At 41.1% G+C, this 22,960-nt stretch overlaps 1 protein-coding gene across 1 annotated transcript; it reads right to left on the bottom strand.

Moving 5' to 3' along the window:
* Nucleotides 1-21: 21 nt before the first annotated feature.
* LOC139153683 (vomeronasal type-2 receptor 26-like) lies at nucleotides 22-15,848 on the bottom strand. The gene is made up of 5 exons (XM_070727944.1): nucleotides 15,570-15,848; nucleotides 14,371-15,231; nucleotides 12,917-13,144; nucleotides 10,703-10,829; nucleotides 22-917 (listed from the first exon to the last, which is right to left on the bottom strand). The coding sequence occupies exons 1-5, from the start codon at nucleotides 15,711-15,713 to the stop codon at nucleotides 22-24; spliced, it is 2,256 nt and encodes a 751-aa protein (XP_070584045.1). The 5' UTR covers nucleotides 15,714-15,848.
* Between the last annotated feature and the right edge of the window lie 7,112 nt (nucleotides 15,849-22,960).

Here is a 22,960-nt window from a genome sequence, read left to right on the forward strand (position 1 = left end):
GTTATTAGGGAAAATTCAATTTTATTTCTTTGTTAGTTGCTCCTTCTTATTCAAATCAGGCCTCAGAATAATGATATAGCACTTGGGGGAAAATATGCAGACCAATAATCCAATGGCTGAAGCCAAAATGGAGAAGATCTCTACAGCCACCATGTATTTCCCTTTGGTGCTCAGATAGGTGGGAACAAATGATATCCAGACACTGCAAAAGACCAACATGCTGAAAGTGATAAATTTGGCTTCATTGAAGCTGTCAGGTAAATTCCTAGCTAGGAAGGCCACTGTGAAGCTGACTGAAGTCAAGAAGCCCATAAAGCCTAGGACAGTATAAAACATAGCAGTTGAGCCTTCATTACACTGCAGGACAATTTCTTCAGTCATGGAGTGCATGTCAGAATCGGGAAAGGGGGGAGAAATTGTGAGCCACATCACACAAATGGAGAATTGTGCCAAGGCGCAAGATAGGACAATAGAGCTAGCAAGCCCTTTTCCCACCCATTTCCTTATTTTGGAGCCTGGCCTGGTGGCCATAAAAGCAAGAACAACAATGGTCGTTTTTCCCAATATACAAGAAAGAGCTATAGAGAACATCATGGCAAATGCAATTTGTCGCATGAGACATTTCACTTGATCAGGTTGCCCAATGAAGAGCAGAGTGCAAAGGAAGGAGAGCAGGAGAGCAATGAGAAGAATATAAGTGAGGTTTCTGTTGTTGGCTTTGACAATAGGAGTTTCCTGGTGTTTAATGAAGATCCCTAGAACCAAAGCTGACATCACAGAAAATAAGACTGCAATACTTGCCAAAGAACTGCCCAAAGGCTCTTGGTAGGTCAAGTATATTACAATTTTTTGATGGCAACTATCCTGATCTTTGTTTGGATATTGATTTTCGGGACATGCAGAGCAGTCATCTAAGTCTAAGAAAAAAAGAAAGAAAAACAAAATAGGTCATAAAACATTGTTGTTTTTAAGCACGAATATTACAGACTGGTTACACCAAGGTATAATGACCGACATGGGAATTTGGATATTTTTTTCTTAAAGTACTTTATTGTCTAATCTAATCTATTGCAATGTTCATTTTCAATAAGCCCCGAGTTTCACATCTACCTCTGCTCTTAACATGTCATGTAACAGACAGAAGGGTTGACCTTGAGGGGCAGAAGTAAAAACCACTGCCAAATAAAAGAATGCTGAATCTGAGTTTATAGCAGGGGTGAAATTTATCATGTTCTGACTGGTTCTGGAGAACCAATAGTGGATATTTTGAGCAGTTCAGAGAATCAGCAAATACCACCACTTGCTAGTCCCAGAGTGGGGTGGGAATGGAGATTATGCAATATCTTTCCCCCAGAAGTGGGGAGGGAATGGGGAGTATCCTTCCCCTGCCACACCCTCCAAGCCATACCACACCCAGGTAGTAAAAAACATTGGATTTCACCACTTTATAGTATAAACCAGTGGGGAAATCTAAACATTTTCCCTATCAGTTGGTTCTGTGGGTGTGCTTTATTTTGTGGGCATGGCTTGGAGGGTCACATGGCTTCAGGTGGGCATGGCTTGGTGGTAAGGTGACTGGGTGGGTGTGCTTGGGGATCAGGTGACCAGGTAGGCATGGTCAACTTGTAAAAGTGGTGAAACTCACTTAACAATACTCTTGCTTAGCAACCAAAATTTTGGGCTCAATTGTGGTCATACATTTTCTTTCATAGAAACATAGAAGTCTGACGGCAGAAAAAGACCCCATGGTCCATCTAGTCTGCCCTTATACTATTTTCTGTATTTTATCTTAGGATGGATATATGTTTATCCCAGGCATGTTTAAATTCAGTTACTGTGGATTTATCTACCACGTCTGCTGGAAGTTTGTTCCAAGGATCTACTACTCTTTCAGTAAAATAATATTTTCTCATGTTGCTTTTGATCTTTCCCCCAACTAACCTCAGATTGTGTCCCCTTGTTCTTGTGTTCACTTTCCTATTAAAAACACTTCCCTCCTGGACCTTATTTAACCCTTTAATATATTTAAATGTTTCGATCATGTCCCCCCTTTTCCTTCTGTCCTCCAGACTATACAGATTGAGTTCATTAAGTCTTTCCTGATACGTTTTATACTTAAGACCTTCCACCATTCTTGTAGCCCGTCTTTGGACCCGTTCAATTTTGTCAATATCTTTTTGTAGGTGAGGTCTCCAGAACTGAACACAGTATTCCAAATGTGGTCTCACCAGCATTCTATATAGCGGGATCATAATCTCCCTCTTCCTGCTTGTTATACCTCTAGCTATGCATCCAAGCATCCTACTTGCTTTCCCTACTGCCTGACTGCACTGTTCACCCATTTTGAGACTGTCAGAAATCACTACGCCTAAATCCTATTCTTTTGAAGTATTTGCTAACACAGAACTGCCAATACAATAGTCAGATTGAGGATTCCTTTTCCCCAAGTGCATTATTTTACATTTGGAAACATTAAACAGCAGTTTCCATTGCTTTGACCATTTATCTAGTAAAGCTAAATCATTTACCATATTGCCGACGCCTCCAGGAATATCAACCCTATTGCACACTTTAGAGTCATCGGCAAATAGGCAAACCTTCCCTGCCAGACCTTCCCCTATGTCACTCACAAACATATTAAAAAGAATAGGACCCAGAACAGACCCTTGTGGCACACCGCTTGTAACCTGACTCTGCTCAGAATACTCGCCATTCACAACAACCCTCTGGTGTCTATGCTTCAGCCAGCTGCAAATCCATTGAACTATCCAGGGATTAAGTCCAATCTTCACTAATTTATCTATCAGCTCTTTATGTGGAACCGTATCAAAGGCTTTGCTGAAGTCCAGGTAGGCAATATCCACGGCACCACCTTCATCCAACACCTTTGTGACATAGTCAAAGAAATCAATGAGATTTCTTTCTTTCTTTCTTTCTTTCTTTCTTTCTTTCTTTCTTTCTCTTTCTTTCATTCTTTCTTTCTTTCTTTCTCTTTCTTTCTATCTTTCTCTCTTCCTTCTTTCCATCCTTCCTCCTCCCTCATCCCTCCCTTCCTTTCTTCTCATCCCTTTTCTCTTTCCTTTCCTTCTTTCCTCCTTTATTTATTTATTTTTATTTATTTATTTTTATGCTGCCCTTCTCCTTAGACTCAGAGAGGCTTACAACATGTTAGCAATAGCACTTTTTATCAGAGCCAGAATATTGCCCCCACAATCCGGGTCCTCATTTTACCCACTTTGGAAGGATGGAAGGCTGAGTCAATCTTGAGCCGGTGATGAGATTTGAACTGCTGACCTACAGATCTACAGTTAACTTCAGTGGCTTGCAGTACAGCAATCTACCTGCTGCGCCACCCTGGCTCTTTCATTTCCTACTATACTTTCCTTTCCTCCTTTCCTTTCCTTCCCTTCTTCTTTCCTTCTTTTTTCTTCTCTTCCTTCCTCCCTCCCCCTCTCTCCTCTCTCTCTCTCTCTCTCCTCTCTCTTTCTCACACACACACCTGGTCTGGGCACATAGACATAGCCCTTCCCAGGGAATGCAACAGCTGTGGGGGCTGCAGCAGTGAGGGCAAAGTTTGCCTGGGCTCTCCACTATCCCAAAACTGTGCCACACAAGGGGGAGCTTTCCAGTGCAGCACAGTTTTGGGATGGCAGATATTGCTTGAAAGAGCCAATGGCAGGGACAAAGATTGCTTGGGAGAAGCCAATAAAGCTCTCCACAATCCTAGAACCACACTATGATGCATTGGTAGCTTACCTGTTGAGGGTCCTGGCCTCAGCCTGCCGAGCTAGAAGGGAGGCAGCCAAACAGGTGGGCAGGAAGGGCTGCAGCCCTGAGCCCCAACAGGTAATCCATCACTGCCATGGCAACTTCCAGGAACTTCTTCCTCAGTTAGCCTGTCACACCAAGCTTTGTCCGGTAGCAGGAAGCAGTCTGATAGCCATGGCAACACCCCACATACTCAGTGGTTGATCTGAGCCCTGTGTCCTCTCCTTTCCCGACCTCACCTAACTCCTCCTTCTGCTAGGCAGGGAGGGAGAGCAGCAATGGGGCAGCAGCAGTGCCTGCCAAGTGCAACTCACAGAGGCAGCAGGCAAGGCGTCCCCAGCATATCTATTAATCCAGTTGACACATGACTACAAGTGCAGCACAGGAGCTGCTGGTGTCCAGGCAGGCAGAAGCCCCTTGGGTGGGGAGAGGGTCAGGCCTGTACTTGGAAGGGACCACTGTTCTCACTCTCCTCCCTCCCTCCCTCCCTCTCTGGCTGCAGATGTCTGTCTTCCATCCCAAAGAAGCACTGCCACCATTCACTTTTATTTCACAGCAGATGAAGGAAGAAAGTGGGCAGCAAGAGCAGCAGCTGCTTCCAAGTACAGGATTGGCCCTTTCCCCACATGGAGAGCTGGTGCCTGCCCACCCAGAGGTGGCTTTAACTATAAAGGCAATACGTGGCTGTGAAGGAGCCTCACCACCCACCTTCCTGGAGAACCACACCCATGGCTTTCTTTCTTTCTTCTCCTGCTGCTGTCTCTCTTAGCCCTAACACAGTACTTGTATCTCCCCCAAGAGCCACCCACCCACCTACTAGCCAGGGTGGGCCAGAATTAGTGTGTCTCTTGAAAGGGATGGGACACTCACTTTGGAAGGCAAGCAGGCATGGAGGTCTGATGGGAAGGCTGCATGGAAGGCTGTCAAGCATTGCAAGGCTGCAGGGGAGTAGGATGCTACCTCTTTTCCTTACTGCCCTGACATGATTTCCTGCCTTCCACATGGCCTTCTACTTGCCTGCCTTCCCAGGTTGATAATGGAGATACCAGGAAGGCTGCACAGAAGGCAGGAAAACATGTCAAGGCTATGTGGAAAGAAGTAGGTTGCTACCTCCCTTTCCCACTGCCCCAAAATGCTTGCCTGCCTTCCATGTGGCCTTCTGCTTAACTGTCTTTGTAAGCTGGCCACAGAGACACTGGAAAGGCCACATGGAGTGTAGGAAAGCATCTTGGGGCTGTGGGTTACAGGGAATGAAGTAAGGAAGGCAGGCTGGGATGGTGGAGGGCAGGGGCAGCAAGATAGGTCATGACTTCGCAGGCTTATCTGACAGGCAGATCAGAGGGGCAGCACTTCAGGCAGGCAAGCTGCAGAGCAGAGACTGGGTGGGACAGGGTGAGCATGCAACAAGCGGCAGACCAGTTCAGGAGCATGGCCGATCAGCCATCACTACTGGTTCTTTGAACCATGGGCAGTCTGCAAGAAGCAATCACTACTGGTTCTTTGAACCATGGGCAGTCTGCAAGAAGCAATCTGCAAGAACCAGTCTGAACTGGGAGCATTTCAACTTTGGTATAAGTCCTCCCTAGTTCTCCTTAGTGGGTGGAGCTAGCCTCCAAGTATGGGAAGACCCTGCCCTTTAGCCAATCAGGTCTGAGTCAAAAGTATAAAAGCATCTCTATACCATCACCCCTCCTCTTTTGACTCAGTCCTAGCCATAAAGGACTTGTGTTCTCCTATTCTTGAAAGATATTCACTCTTCTATCTAACTTCTAAATTCATCTTTTCCATTAGTTTTTCCATCAGTGACACCTGTCATAGTGAGGAAAGAGGGATAGTTCGGGACTTGCCCAGGCACCAGGTGCGTGCAGCCGAAAGCCTGCCTGATCTTGAAATGCAATTACTGACTTTTGAGGCAGCGAGTGCAGGCCTGTCATCAACACCAAATTGGGTTGCAGGCCTGCACTTCGTGGACAAAGACAAGACTGTTTGTGACTCTGGCCTGAAGGAGAAGATTCAGAAGCCTTGTGCTTGAGCAGCCACCATGCTTGTCCTCTGGCTGGTTTTTGTGCTCCCATAGCCGGCTTAGCACTTCTCTCTAGTGTTGGGCAAACTGAACTTGCACAATTTGGGTCTGTATCAAATCAAATTCTGCACCGTTCCTGATGCCGAACCTGAACCAATTTTTTTAAAAAAATCCGTGCAAAAAGTTCGGAGTTCAGCGCGAGTTCCCCAACGGACTCTGCGACGGACCAATGGACAGCCTTCTTCTTACCTGAAGCCATGCGGTCTCTGGACATAAAACTAAAGAAAAGCCTGCGATTGGCCATGTGTCCTGCTGGCCACTGATTGACCAGCCGGATGCATGGCTTAGATTGGTCTCCAGGGACACCTGACATGCCTCTATAAAAGGCAGCACCATGCGATCCATCCCCATTGCAATAGATAGGAGCTAGGTAGGGAAAGTCCTGTTAGTGTTATTGAGAGGGAGAGATAGGTAACTTAGGGAGATTTCAAAGAGCAACTTGGCTGCATCTGCTTTGCTGAAGGGAAATATTGTCTTCAACCAAGGTAAAGAGAGAAGAAAACTTGGCTGGGCATACCAGCCTAGACAGCCATACAGCCAAATTGTAATCCAGTAGGACAAATGGTTTTGGAATAGATTGGCATACCTTAAATAAACTATAGAAAGCTTGTTTTTTATGTATCTGTTCTAAAACAGAGTGACAGGCTACTTGCATGCTGAAGTTAATTTTAGAGTCATTTTTCTGAATTGATTTTCCTAAACTGAATGTTAATTCATCAAATGGTTTTATAGAGATATATTTGTCTATAAGATGGAAAGAAAATCTGAAAAACATCCTAACCCCCTGTGTTATAGCAGTTCACTGCTACTTTGCCTGGATTTATAAATTAATAAACCAACTGTCACCTTTTGAAAAGCTGAGATATCCAGGTGTATTTTCATATAAAAATCTCTGTGCGTCCCGAGTTCTAATCCAGTCAATCGTTGTACTATGCACCTGGCCAGGCAAAAAGATTATTTTTTGCAGAGTTGGTTCCATGGAGCCTAAATGCATGTTCCCTCCCAAACTGTCACCTTTTGAAAAGCTAAGATATCCAGGTGTATTTTCATAGAAAAATGTTTTTTTGTTTTTTAACGTAAATGGATGTTGCAGCGGTGCTGCAAGCAAAAGGAGGTGGGGAATCCCACGCTGAGACTCCAGGGGCAGGGCTTTGAAGTCATGGAGACTCCTTCCTTGCATGTGGCTTTATTTCCAGAAGAGTTCAGAGTTCAGAGTTTGGGTTCGGCAAATTCACCCGGACTTCACACAAAGTTTGACCGAACTTGCCGAACCCGATCTTTGTTGGGTTCGCCCATCACTACTTCTCTCATAAAATCTACTTAGGTCTCATAAAATCTACTTAGGTGGGGCCTGAGCCTTGGCTCTCTATTCGGCTCTGCCTGAAATGAGTTTGCTTGTTCAGAGTCTTGACGGGCCTAACTTTCTCACTCTGGGCATCAATGGTCACTTCAACTGTCATTACCTATCTAATGTCATCTATCCCCATTGCTTGCCGGATCTGGCCTTCACTGTTGCAGAGCGCTCTCCACAGCCACCCACACTACCTAGTGACAGCTGACAGTCAGGACCATGGGGAGCTCTACCCACTGATGTCACCACTGCCTTCCTGACTCATTGATCCTGCATACAGGCAGATCGAACACCTGATGTCACCGCTGCCTGATCTGACACCTCAAGCCTGTGCACATGCAGATTAGGAACCTGATGTTGCCTGCGCCCTCCTTGCCATCTGAGGCTCTAGCAGGCAAGTCAAATTACAGACTTTTTCTCACAGCTGCAGTTAGCCAAGGCAAAATCTTGACAGGCCGACAGAGGGGAGTGCTCGGGGAATGAGGTTGCCTCTCCCTCCCCTGTCCCGGTCATCCAGGGACTGATCTCCCCAGGACCATCAAGTTCCTCCTCCTGCTGTCAAGGCTAAAATGTCAGCTGCCTTAGCAGAAAGGTCTAGCTCCCAGGGGAACAATGCGCCAAGGCCACTTCAAGTCCATTCACAGCCCTAGACTCCAAGGGGGAAGCATTTCTAGGCTGATACATTAACCACTATACAAAATTGATTCTATTTATAAACAGTAAGGAATTCCCTCAGAAAGAGAAAGAATTGCTTCAAGAAGGGCGGCATAGAAGTCTAATTAATAAATAAATCCCTAGACACCAGAAGGACTTTGGCCATAGAGAGAACCCCCCACTGCAGTTACACAATGGGGTTCTTCTACAAGCAAGGGCATGACCATGCATACTGATAAGCATCACAAGCACCCATCAAACAGTTCCAGTGATACATTATCACTTGACAATGTCAATCTCTGTCTCCCAGATATGGATGTATGGGGCTCCTCATTCCCTATATGTGATGCAGAGGTATGACAAGATTTGCCCCCTCCCATATTCCCAGGACCCCCTGGCATCCAGAGAGGTCCAAGATAGAATTAACTCAGCCATTCGTATGGTCATTGAAGCAATTATGAGAGCCATGATGGGTTGTACTCAAGTTCCCACTCCCTTAAAACTGGGCATGTACGAGCCGCCACTATAAAAGGGCTATGCTTTGTAGCCATGTTCTTCCAGGGTTCCCTGGACACTCTGGACCAAGGGGAGGACCATCTGATAGAGAAAAAATCTGACCCTGATCTAGGGGAGCTCCAAATGTCAGATGATGACTACCTAGGCCCAGAACCACTGAATCAAGCCACTGCAGAAGTTGGTGATAAATTAACGACTTGCCACACTATATATACAAGACCTGATCTTTGTGGGAATGCCAACTGATTCTCAACTGGTAGCCCCTTTAAGGGAGGCCACTGTTCCAGGTTTCCAGAAGGTGTTGGGGGAATATCAAGACTCACCTCCTTGACCATGCAGAGGGATCTTTGCTTGTCCCCCTGGGATGGTGGTGGAACATGTAAAGATAGAACCTCTTTTGGCTTGACCCCACCTTTGTTTCAAAGGTAAATTCCTATTCCATAGGCCTCAGGAAATTGTGTTGCACAATTTCTACCCATCTTCTTGAGAAATGGAAGAACGCTGGCACCTTTTGGATGGGCGCAGGGCCCTTGATAGTTATGTGCAGCATACATCTTCCTTCCGTAAATCTGAGGCTCTTTTCATCTCCTTTCAGTCGGCCTCTCTGAGTTGCAAGACCTCATCTGCCACAGTGGGTCATTGGCGCCAGCTCTCTTACGATTGTCTCTCTTTTCCAAGGCCATCTGTCGTGACAGCCTATTACACCTGCAGCACAGCAACCTCGGCTGCCTGGTCTTCACGTCCTTCCATTGAAGAGATTTGCCATGCATCCACCTGGTCTTCACTGCCACCATTCATCTGCCACTATAAACTAGACACATTTGCCTCAGAAGATGCTCATTTGGACAGCAGGTACTGAGACAGGAGGTCCTGGTTGAGGGAGTCCCAGCTGGTATTGACTGACCCTCCCAAGGGACACTAGACTTTGGGATGTCCCATTATTGGAGGCTAGCTTCACCCACAATGGAGAATGGGAATGGGAACTCATCCTTTTCACCTGACATGACAATTATATGAGGGTTAATTGTGGAGTTTTGGGAGAATGCAGTTGCTCTATATGTCATCCCTCATCAAAAGGGGAGGTGATGGTATAGAGATGTTATTTTATACTTCTGACTTAGTCCTGATTGGCTAAAGGGCAGTGTTTTCCCATTCTTGGAGGTTAGCTCCACCCTACAAGAAAGGGTGTATCAGGTAAATACCAACACCCATTCTCATGAAATTAAATGGAGGGAAGAGATAAGTGCATTTAGATTTGCAGTGTTCCATTGCTATAACCTCTAACTGAAATAATAATAATAATAATAATAATAATAATAATAACAACAACAACAACAACAACAACAACAACAACAATAATTTATTAGATTTGTATTCCACCCCTCTCCGAAGACTCGGGCTCTTACACTATGGGTATTACACCCTATATGAGTTTGGTTTCCTAATATGCTCTACCTTGAAGGACTGACCAAAATGTAACAGTCTATCTTAGACACTATTTTCTTTGATCCGATCATTACCCTCACTCCCTCAAGATCAACCCATCTTTTCATCACACTTCCTAAAGAGAATTATTGCAATGAAGCTGCTCTTGAAGACTATCTGGTATATGCAACAGTCCAGAATGCATCATCAAAGCATTTCTGGATACCACATCATTCACCAGAGTTATCTTATTGCTGTATGAGCTGCTCTGTCCCCAGTTGCTTTAAAGTCCTGTTTTGTAGCCAAGAGAGCCAAGTTCTAGAAGTAATGGAAGCTCACTCCATTACATGGCACTAGCAATGCGAACCCCAAACTGGTGACTTTCTGATTGACAAACTCAGTGTCTTCGCCACTAAACCACTGTGTCCCTACTTCGCTGGTATAACAGAGCATCAAACCTTTTGTAGACCACTGTTTTGTGGTCTCCTCAGCAGAGGCAACTTTCTGGAGACCTTCTGTGGGAGATCTCAAAAGGAATTGTCTAAAGAGGAATTATTAAAGAGTCCATCTGCTTGATGGCTTTTATTCTACCACAGTCATTTCTGTTTTTATGGAGCCATCTTCAGTTCACAATTTCTCTCCTGGAAATCCCAACAATTAGTTCAAAATTGTCATTGCTAAACTATACAACCTGCAGTAAAGTTCAAGACTTTCAGGCACTACTAATATTATTAAACATGTTCTTCCATTTGTTCCTAGTTGTGAAATCATATCCGACCCATCTTAGCCCCATGGACAATGTTCCTCCATGCCTTCCTGTCCACTACCATCCCCAAGAGTCTATTTAATTCCCCCCATTTACATTTATTAAATCATTGATAAATTTAATGTTTTCCTTTGCTTACCCATTTGGTCAGCTATCTTCCCTTCTGCACATCGTCTACAGTCATAGCAGCAAGATAATTTCCCTTCAACTTTTATTTTGCTATGGCCAAGGGGACATTTCTCATTACAGATGGAAAGAGGTAATGTCTGTTGATAAATAAAATCAGAATTCTTTCACATTAAGAAGTTTATGAACTGAAGAAGCTTCTTGGATGAGAAGTGAAACATCTCCAAAAAGAAACCAGAAAGTCCAGTTGCCTCTTGAAAAAAAAAGTCAGGGGGGAGCATACATACATTTATCTGAATATAAATATATATTTATCTGAATATAAATATATATTTAGCTGAAGGGATCAGATCTGGTGGCCTAGAGGTTAATTCTCTGCCTTATAAGGCAGAAGCCCTGGGATCAAATCCCAGTAAGGGTATGGCTAGCTGATGAGGCCAGAACAAGGCAGAAATAGCGCTATCCTAGTCTCCCTTAATTTTAAATATTCAGCAAAAATATTTTATATATATATATATATATATATATATATATATATATATATATATGATTTATAACTTTTTTAAATAAATCATAACTTTTGATCAATTATAAATACTCAAAATCTTCATATCAAATCTGAAATCTAGTGACTCATTTTTCAGAATTGTCGCTAGTTTAAATCCTTCAACTTCTCTTGCTAATGATATTCCCAGCTCTTCTTACTGGCTTAGGAACTCTTTCATTGTTACTCTCTCTGAATAAGGTTTTTTTTAAGCTCTAACCAGGGGGAAAAATAATGTGGTGAAGCTGATCAGGCTAAGGATACTAGCCAGAGGAATACCCAATAAGCAGATTCTTTTCTCTATTTTCCTCCCCAAAAACTAAGGTATGTCTTATACTCCGGTGTATCTTATACTCCAAAAATATGTTATTTTATATGGATCTGCAAGATTATTAATATAGATTTTAATTCTGTCATTGCCACCATTAAAAACCTGCTTGAACTGTAGGTTCCAATCAGTTTCATAAGCATTGAAATTGATTATTTTTAAAGAATTTGAAGCCCTAGTATTAAAATTCATTTTCCCCCCAAATATTTTTCTTTCCTTAACTTATTTTAATTGAATAAATATTTAAAAGGGATCAATATCAACAATAATTTAAAACAATGTAATGCTTTATCAGCAAATTAATTATATTGTTTATGTTATATTAAATAAATTATAAAAATATTACTAAATTAATAATATTATATTGTTGAATTATTTAATAATTTTGTAAGTCTTATTTAAGACTTACAAAGTGGCGCTCAAGGTGGCAAGATGTGCGTATCATGCTACCTTGATTGCCTCAGTGGAATCTCTGTTTAGGGTGACCCGCTCCCTTCTTAACCAGGGGGGAATTGGGGAGCCCTTGCAGAGTAGTGCTGAGGATTTTAACACATTTTACGCTGATAAAGTTGCTCAGATCACAGCGGACCTCAACTCCGATTGGATAACAGAGTCGATTGACAATGAATCAGTCGAGGTGACTGGGGCCCGTACTTGTCTGGGAATATTTTGATCTGGTGACACCTGATGAAGTGGACAAGGCCATTGGAGCTGTGAGTTCCACCACCTGTTTACTGGATCCATGTCCCTCCTGTCTGGTTTTGGCCAGCAGGGAGGTGACACAGAGCTGGGTCCAGGAGACTGTCAACGCTTCTTTGGGGAGGGGGTCCTTCCTGGCTCCCTACAAGGAGACACTTGTGTGCCCCCTCCTCAAGAAGCTTTCCCTGGACCCAGCCATTCTTAACAACTATCGTCCAGTCCCCAACCTTCCCTTTATGGGGAAGGTTGTTGAGAAGGTGGTGGCGCTCTAGGCTTATCCCTTGTGGGGTGCCTCAGGGATCGGTCCTCTCCCCCCCTGCTATTTTATATCTACATGAAACTGCTGGGTGAGATCATCCAAGGGCATGGGGTGAGATATCATCAGTATGCTGATGATACCCAGCTGTACATCTCCATCCCATGTCCAGTCAACGAAGCAGTGGAAGTGATGTGCCGGTGCCTGGAAGCTATTCGGGTCTGGATGGGTGTCAACAGACTCAAACTCATCCCTGATAAGACGGAGTGGCTGTGAGATTTGCCTCCCAAGGATAATTCCATCTGTCTGCCCATTACCCTGGGGGGGGGATTATTGCATACAGTTATATATATGTATGTCAGTAGAAGACTGACTTCATAATAGTAAAAATTGAGCAAACCTGATTAAACTTGTGAGGCCAAATAATATCCTTGATAGAAATGGCAAGAAGACTGCCTGGAGAAGTCATAGGCTCAACTTTTCCAACTTTAACCCTTAGAAATGACTTATTTGGGAATGTCAGCCAATTGAATATATCAAATCCAGTTATTAATTCCCCATTGGAGCCAAAGGAAATATGTTCCCCAGCAGTGTTATTAAAAGAGAGCTGTTGTAGAAAACAGTGGAGCTGAGTGAGAAAGAAAAAAAGAAAGAAAAGGAGAGGGGGAAATTACTAAAATTCTTTGAAGAGTTAAACAAATCTCAGTTTCTTCTTTATTATTTCACTTACCATGAAACCTCCATGGAGAGAGAGGGAGAAAGGGAGGGAGAGAGGGAGAGAAGGAAGGAAGGAAGGAGAATTTTTTGAAGGGGATTGGCAGTTTCTTCCTTTCAATTTGGCCTAGACTGAATGGAAAATTGAATTATCAGTACTCTACATCACTTTTAAAACTGGAAGAGAAATGTATTTCTCTATGTTCTTTCTCAAATATTTTTACTACCTTATTCCATATTTTTTGTTTTCATTCAAAAAATTTCAGATAAAAATTTCATCACAAAAAAAAATCAAGAAAGTGGAATTTCATAGATCACTTTGCATTGATCAATCAAACAATCCAAGAATTACAAGTCACATTGTTTCATAAAATGTACATAAAATAATCTCTACCATAGAAAATTGTAAGCCTTTTCTTCCAAATAAGAATGGCTTTTAAACATTTGAAAATACAATATTTTTTTTAAATGAATTTTATACAATTGATTGACAAATATGCTATCACTATAATTAATATAATTCTCATTACTACAAGATTTGTCTTTTGTTTTCATTATGCCTTAAGATGAGAATGTTATGATGGAGGTAGGGAATAGTATTTAATGGTCATGGATACCTGGGAAATCATAGTAGTTAAGAGATTGTGCTGTACTAAAAATTAGGAAAGCCATCCAATGGATCCAGACATGTAATTTACATTTCTCTAGGAATAACCCATCTATTACTGGTTAGAAAAGTTTTTCTTACTTTTACCAAAATTAAGATGACATACTACCCAAGTAGCTGACAAGGTTTAACACATCAATTCATCAAATGTGCATTAAATACACATACATACACAATACATTCCTACATTTAAGATTGCCTCAACTTTCCATCCTTCCAAGTTGAGTAAAATGAGAATCCAGATTTTTAAAGGCAATAGACTGATTCTGTAAACCACTTAGAGAGGGCAATAAAGCACTGTGAAGTAATATATAAATCTAAATACTATTGCTATGGGCACACAAACGCACACCAGTATTAATTAAGGTAGACAAGACTTTAGGTATTTTAAGAAAGCAAAATCTGCACTATTCTCCCTGTAATATTAAACATTATTTGGTAATTTTCCTGAATTTTGTATTTGCCAAAATTACCTGCCATGGTGATTGAAGAAAAAGCTTCCATCTCCTCTCATTACCTCTTCGCCTATATTTGAATTGGGAGGAATGCAATTGCCTTAGGGCGTGTGCCACAGCATAGACTGCATTGTAGATGCTGTAGCTGTGGCCAGTCATGCTCATTTCAAATATAGATTGAGAAAGAGTCTCCAACTTTTCTTCCCCAGTGCAGGTCCTATCAGCATTCCCATCTCGAATACCAGTGGAGAATGAGCATTCAAATGCATCTTTCCAAAAATCTCTAATAAAACCATCTTCTTTTTCTAAGTTTGGATTTCTCTTCCGTATAAATTCTTGAAATCCTGTCAGTTCTTTTGACTGGATTGCAAATGAAAGAGCACCATGGAGAAAATCAATGGGCAGTTCTCTTTGCACAAGAAGGGAGGTGAATTCCATCTGGGCTGTCATGATCCAGATTTTGGTACTTCTCTCCTTTGGAACAGTGTCAGAATCTAAAGCATAGATCATTAGTCTCAAAGCCACCAGGCCAGTAATTTCAGCATTTAAGATCACTGCAATGACTGTACTCTTCATGATAACTTTATACAATTTATCTGCCTGTTCTACCATCTCACCTACTTCATTACCATACATTATTTGAGGGATACTTTCTATAAAGTCAAAGCAGATACCTCTCTCTGTAAATATGGAAAGACTATTCTGAATGAATCTTTCTTTATCTTCCTCAACAAAGCAAACTTTTCCAACCCATGTCCATCCAAAATGCAACAGTAAATGTAGTATTCCATTAAACTGGTGCACCTCAGCGGGGAACATCCATTTGACAAACAGTGCTGCTATATCATCATTCATCAATGGAGCTGATCCATATGTGATCTAAATGGGGGTAAGAAAGCAATAAAAGCAAAAGGGGATTGTTCTAAAAAACATTGTGCAGTGTTCATATGTTTATTTAATCAAAAATTTTGTTCTTGAGTGCAATATTAAAAAAAAACCCACCTAATGCTACAGTTTTAGCACAATTTTAGAACTCAACATAGAGCTGTTCATAAAATAGTAAATAGTGTAACCATTTTGATGATTTCTGTTTCATAATTTTGACTCCTTCTTGTCTCAAAATTTTCTGTCTTCTGGAATCTTTGTAAAGAGAGTTATCTAATACCTAAGATCATGAGCAAGTGAACTTACCAACTTATTCCATATTTATGTCTCACCTGGGGAAACTTGTAGTTGCACAAACTGGTTGCCATGTTGAGACAGGTCCTAGAACGGGATCCTCCAATGACAGCTACCGTGTTGTTCTGGTCATTACATTTGTAGTTGGGGATAAATTTATCTTTTGTAGATAGAAATTCCATTGCTAATTGATACGTTGTAGTTTCCTCATGATTGTCAGTAGCAATGTGGAAACCAAGGGTGATGTTGGGTAAAATTCCAGCATATTCATTGATCTCTTTTACAGCAAATGCCAGAGCCAGAGTGTGCTGGTAATTATGAGTGAGATACCTTCAATAAGAGTTATAAATTATGTTATTTTTTCTTATTCAAATTCAGGCAGGTGCTATACACACACAAACACAAACAAACATGCCTAATATCCCCTAAAATGCAATGTTTATTGTTTGCTCTTGACATATAGAATGTGTTTTTAACAAGCTGAAGCTCTAGATGTTATGGGTTGGGATACATTGATGTGGGTGATGGATATCTAACATCGAGCTGAGACATTTGTAGATTAGCTCCTGATGTTCTTAAGCTTCCTCTTCTTAAAAAAATCTGTCAAAGTCATGGAGCATTCTGCGGTATTAGTGAAGGATAGGTTTCTCTGAGCTCTGGAATATAGAGTTCATGGGGACTATTGCAATAAAGCAACCATTTTTATATTTGAGCAGGAAAGTGAAAAAAGAAAAAGTGGAAAAGACAACATTTAGTTGATGATGTGGCTGAGATTGAGGATGAGGGAAACATATTTCTCATTTATTTCTTGAATACTTACAAGTACTGATCAAGCACATCATGAGAAGGAATACTTTGAAAAATGATCTTATTTGAAAGAAAGAAGACCTGATATATAATAGCAGCAATGATTAAGTCTCCAGATTGATAATACTTGTGAACAATTGGAACAGCACCTCTGAGATTGCAGTTGTGGATAGGAGAGTTCCACATTGTCTTAAGAAACAAGAATAAAAGCAGTAACCTGTATAGAAACAATTTAGTATGAAATACAGTCATTGTAAGTGTCCAAGTGTTACTTCAAATTTCACTATTTAATGGATAGGCTTTGTCATAATACACCAGCCTCTTAGGATCCTTGTCTAAAATGAATTATTATAGATTAAATATGCATCTTTCATATTCTCCCTACTTGTAATTATGTATTTATGACCTGATATTAATGTAATGCATTTTTTTAAACCTGTACTTCTAGGTGGGTTTTTTTCGTATTTACTGGGATTCCCTTGAGACATGGAGGGGAGGGAAAACCCTATAATGATACTTAATTTGGTAATTGCTTAGAACATAACAGCTTACTTCCATAATACAAAAAGACAAAAGAAAAAATGCGATTTTACATCTTCAAGACTGCTATAATGTTTTGAACTTTGCAAAGTTAATCATGAAGCATGAGACATTCTTTGCCCATTTTTTTCCTTTAATACAAGTCCACCACAGAAGGTAATATGTGAAAGAAATTATAAATTAACAACTGCAACTTTGTATAAAGAAAACATATATAAGTCCACCACAGAAGGTAATATGTGAAAGAAATTATAAATTAACAACTGCAACTTTGTATAAAGAAAACATATATAAAATGTTAGGTTAGCCAAAACGTTCAAAAAATACGTCTTGTAAATGTTGGAAATGTAAATAAAAATCTGAGACTTTTTTTTTTAAAGGACACTACCATGTTGGGCAGATACATAACTATAGCCAGATTCCAAATATAGATTGACTGAAAGAACAGGATTTCATTTTCTGCAAGAATTTAGTCACTCCTCTGCTTAACGTAGTTTCTGCTTTGAAGAATGGCAGTATTTATTTATTTAATTTATTTAATTCAATTTGTATGTCGCCTAACTCCCTAAGGACTCTGGGTGAATCACAATGAAAATGTACAAAACATAAATTATTAATATTAAAACATCTAGAAAGAAAAATTATTTTAAAACCATTTAAAACCCACAATAAGACCATATGTATCATTTATGGCTGGATCTCGATGGTGCATCCTTTAAAGGTAATGACCAACACCATAAATTGTGCCTGGAGACTGATTGGGAGCAGTTCAGCTCACATAGAGTTGGTATAATGTGGGTGTACCCAGCTGACACAGCTGTGTTCTGGACCAGCTTGTAGTCTCTAAACACTCTTCAGGGATAGCTCCACGTAGAGCATGTTGCAACAATCTAACCAATCTGGCCAGTTGATTTTTGGCTCGCACAGAAGAGGCTCTGGGAGGGTGTTTTTGGCTTCCAGAGAGCCTATGGGGACATGAGGAAGGGCATTTTTACTCTCTCCCAGCTCCAGTAAAGCCTTTGGAGTCTAGGAAGAGTGAAACACGAGCCTACTAGGTCCACCAGAAGTTGGGAAACAGGACGTTTCCAACCTCTAGAGGGCCTCCAGGGGTGCGGGGAAAGTTGTTTTCACCCTCCTCAGGCATTGAATTCTGAATGTGGGCACTTGTGCATGTGTGCACGTTGTTTTGGCACCTGAGGGGGAAAAAAGGTTTGCCATCATTTGTCTAGGAGGACACCGAGTATGAGTACTTGAGATCACATAAGTAGTTTGAAAGAGGAAAATAATGCTAAATGCAGACTATGAATCAATGAGAGAAGATGTACATACCACATAAAAAAACATCAATCATGGTCATATAAAATGCATCAATAGATAGGTTTTGTAAAACCCACAATAAATTTAATCAGCAACAAAGCCACCAAAAGACATCACTAATTGCCAGAGACATCTAGTTATGATGACATTATCAGGTTTTGAGGGACCTCTGGAAAATAAGGAGGGATGGAACAGACCTCACTTTAGAAGGGGGAGGTTTTTATAAGGCAGATACCATGGCAAAGAAGACTGAATATGCCACATGTAGTTACCAGAGAGACAGAACATTTTAGTATGCTTTTCTAGTAGGGTTTGATGGATAGAGTAGAGTAGAAAAGGGTGGGTCAGGTGATGAGTGGAGAGGAGAGGAGAGGAGAAGAGAAGAGCTGGAAGAGACCATGTAGGTCTTCTATTCCAACCAACTGCTCAAGCAGGAGATTATCTACCAGGGTTGTTAAACTCAATTTCATTGAGGGCTGCATCAAAGTTGTGTTTGACTTGTGGGGACATGGTGGGTGTGGCCAGGGTGGACACGGCCACCTTGATATCATTCATGTTATATTAAAAACCCTGCTGTTCTGTTTAAGAAAAGTAACAAATCTTATGTTCCCGGGTCACCCTGACCCGGACCGAAAACTCTTCATTTGCAGTGCTTATGTTTGGTCTTTTTGAAAGCTTTTTTCACTTGGAAAGTAGTCTGAACATTTCTGCACACAATGATTTGAAAATTGAAATGAAAAAAGTAAATCTTATTGGTTTATTTTGCGGATATAATGCACGCCCCCCCTGTTTTTGTGAAATTTTTTTCAATTTATGGATAGTTTTGCTTGCAAAATGCATTCTATTTTACTAAAGTTGGTATGGGATTGGTAGCTTGAACATTTCTGAACATAATGATATGAAAATTGAACTGGAAAAATTGATGCATATTGGTTTATTTTGTTGATGAAATGCACGCCCCCCGTTTTTTTTAAATAGTCTTCACTTTATGGATAGTTTTGCTAGCAAAATACATTCTATTTTACTAAAGTTGGTGTGGGATTGGTAGCTTGAACATTTCTGAACATAATGATATGAAAATTGAACTGGAAAAATTGATGCATATTGGTTTATTTTGCACATAAAGTATGCCTCAATTATTTCAATTTATATAAAAATTATGCTGTTCATTTCAAACTTACATACTTTTTTTTAGTAAAATGGATTTGTTTCATAAAATTAGTTCTCTGGCTACAATGTGGTTGATTTTCAAAAGGATATTCCAAATATTTCTAGACAACTATGTATAAACAGTGACAATAATGGCAAAGAGCAAGGCCGAGGGGGGGTGGCCCTTTTGTGGCAAAAATAAACCAATAAGAACCATTTTTTTCAGTTCATTTATATTTTTCTTATATTCAGAAATGTTCAATTTAGTATATCAAACCTTTTGGGGGAAAATTCCTTAGGGATTTGTAGCCTTAAAAAATAGAAATTGACACGAAATTAAAAAAGGATGGGGGGAGGGGCTTTTTGATCAAAATAAAAATATAAGTCTCAATTTTTCCAGTTCAATTTTCATATCATTATGTTCATAAATGTTCAAACTAGTTTTCCAGTTGAAAAAGTTTTCAAAAAGATCAAATTCAAGTACCTAAAAAAAATATTTTTGGTCCGGTCACATACGAACAGAAACAGATTCAAAGTTATGATTTTTTTTTGCCCAGAAAACAATTAGCCACCACCCCAAAAATATTTTTTGATGATCAGCATTGTTAAATTGAGTAAATGAATGCCTAAGATTTTAAAGAATATTTCGGATTTGGAGCATAAAAAAATAAAAAGTGAAAATGGTTGCAAGCAGCTGAGGGGGGGGAGGCCTTATTTCTGATGTTAAAAAACCAATAAGAATCATTTTTTTCAGTTCCTTTATATTTTTCTTATATTCAGAAATGTTCAAGCTACCAATCCCACACCAACTTTAGTAAAATAGAATGCATTTTGCAAGCAAAACTATCCATAAATTGAAAATTTTTTCACAAAAACGGGGGGGGGCGTGCATTATATCCGCAAAATAAACCAATAAAATTTACTTTTTTCATTTCAATTTTCATATCATTGTGTGCAGAAATGTTCAGACTACTTTCCAAGTGAAAAAAGCTTTCAAAAAGACCAAACATAAGCACTGCAAATGAAGAGTTTTCGGTCCGGGTCAGGGTGACCCAGGAACATAAGATTTGTAACTTTTTTTGCCCAGCAAAAACTAAGCCCCCCACCCCCCAAAAAAAATTCTCATAGAGAGAACCCCTGAAATGATGAACCAGCATGAAATTTCAAGTTTCAGATATGCAGGGAAAATTTTTTACAGGGACTCAAACTTGGCTTCGGGTCACATACGACCCGAACAGAACAGCAGGGTTAGGAGGCCTTGTGGTGGCCAAAGCACTCTACCAGGAAAAATGGGCTCCCGAGATCCATTTTCAGCTGTGACAGCTTCCTGCAACAAGCTCAATTTTTGCTGGAAGAAGCACTGTGGGCTGGTCCTATGCTGTTTTCAGTTTGCTGTTTGTTGTTTTTAAGCACCCAAGGGCTGGATCCACCCCACACTGACCTTGAGTTTGACACCCCTGCTCTATATCATTTCAGACAGGTGGCTGTCCAGTCTCTTCTTGATGAAGTGATGAAGCACCCATAATTTCTGAAGGCAAGCTTAACTGCTGCTTCTCCCTCATTCATACCCTTGGTTAGCTTGTCAATTAGCTGCCTGTCTAGTAGCGGTCCTTGTATTCATCGATATAGGTCCACACTCAATGGAGGAAATAGGACAGCTTCTTTGGGTCACCCTAGAACATGGTGTGGAACTGAGGTGTTGCCTGAGCTTGAGGGGTGGTGGCTGGCCTGAGTGTGGCTGGTGGGGTGACAGCCTGCTGGGGGGGCCCCTCCAACTTTACTCCCTCCCTGCTGCCTTATGTTGCTCCATCCACAGGGAGGGGCTCAACCATTGGTGGAGGGATGGGTTCACCAAGACCTGACATCGCAGGGGTCTGCTATGCTGCCCCCATCCATGGTGCAATGTTCAGTTGCACAATTTATTGCTGAAGCCATCCTGGCACTGACACTGGGAAACCTGAATCTGAGTTTCCCACCCAGTTGAAAGTTCACATCCTTTGTCCCCCACCCGCAAACTTCTCATGTTGCCCACTCAGATTGTGCCAGCATATTTATTTATTTATTTATTTATTCATTCATTCATTTATTAGAGTTGAAAGGGACCTTGCAGGTCATCAAATCCAAGCCCCTGCTTAAGCAGGAAATCCTGCAGCTCCGCAGCCAAATGACAGTCCAATCTCCTCTTGAAAATGTCCAAAGGTGGGGAGCTCACAACCTCCACTGCCAGGCTGTTCCACTGTTTGAACGTTCTGACTGTCGGGAATTTCTTCCTTATTTCTAGATTGAATCTTTCCTTGGTCAGCTCCCAACCGTCATTCCTCCTCTCTGTGGCAACCCCTGAAGTACCTGTAGACTGCCCTTCTTTTCTCTAGGCTATCCATGCCAGGTTCTAGCAATCCCTCTTCATAAGTCTTGGTTTCTAGTCCCCTAATCATTTTGGTTGCTCTTTTCTGCACCTTCTACAGAGTTTCTATGTCTCTTTTGAAGTGTGGTGACCAGAACTGAATGCAGTACTCCAGATGTGGTCTGACCAGGGCATTATAGAGTGCTATTAATACCTCTCTAGTCTTGGAGTGTATCCCCCTGTTGATGCAGCTTAGGATTGTATTGGCTTTTTAAAGCTGCTGCTGCACATTGTTGGCTCATGTTTAGTTGATTATCCACCAAGACTCTGAGATCTCTTTCGCAGCCGCTACTGCTAAGAGGGGTTTCTCTCAGGCTGTATGTGTGTCCAGGTTTCTTTTTACCTAGGTGAATGACTTTGCTCTTGTCAATGTAGAAAATCATTTTGTTGGTGTGGGCCCACTGTGTTAGTCTGTCCAGGTCTTTCTGTAATTTGAGCCAGTCTTCAAGGGTATTGGCTACCCCCGCCAGCTTGGTGTTGTCTGCGAATTTGATTAGTTGCCCTTCTATTCCCTCATCCAGGTCATTGATGAAAATGTTGAAGAGCATAGGGCCCAGGACAGAACCCTGTGGTACCCCACTGCCTACCTTCTTCCATGTGCATTTGGAGCCGTTGAGGACAATTCGTTGGGTGCAGTTGGTCAGCTAGCTGTTTATCCATATGCATGTGTTGTAATCTACCCTGTTTTTTCTAATTTGTGGATTAGAAGATTATGATCTACTTTATCAAAAGCTTTGCTAAAATCCAGGTATATGAGGTCAACCAGGTTGCGTTGGTTTACTGATTTGGTTATGTTGTTGAAAAATGATATGAGATTGGTTTGACATGATTTGATTCTGACAAACCCATGTTGGCTGTTGAATATTATCTTCTTTGTTTCCAGGTAGTGGCAAAGTTGTTTTTTGATTATTTTCTCCAGTATTTTTCCAGGTATAGAAGTCAGACTGATTGGTCTGTAGTTACCTGGGTCAGTCTTTTTACCTTTTTTGTGGATGGGGACTACATCAGCTCATTTCCAATCTTCTGGTAGATCTCCTGTGGTCCAGGATTTTTGGTAGATGAGAACAAGAAAAAACAAGTCAAGATTAAAAAGTAATGGACAAAATTATTAAACTGGGCTACATGAGATAAGATTGATTTTAATTGCTCAACAGGTGGATCATATTGTTTTTGATCCCCCAATTAGACCAGTGATTTTCAACCTTTTTTGAG

This window comes from Erythrolamprus reginae, chromosome Z (genome assembly GCF_031021105.1).
Source record: "Erythrolamprus reginae isolate rEryReg1 chromosome Z, rEryReg1.hap1, whole genome shotgun sequence".
Taxonomy (NCBI): domain Eukaryota; kingdom Metazoa; phylum Chordata; class Lepidosauria; order Squamata; family Dipsadidae; genus Erythrolamprus; species Erythrolamprus reginae.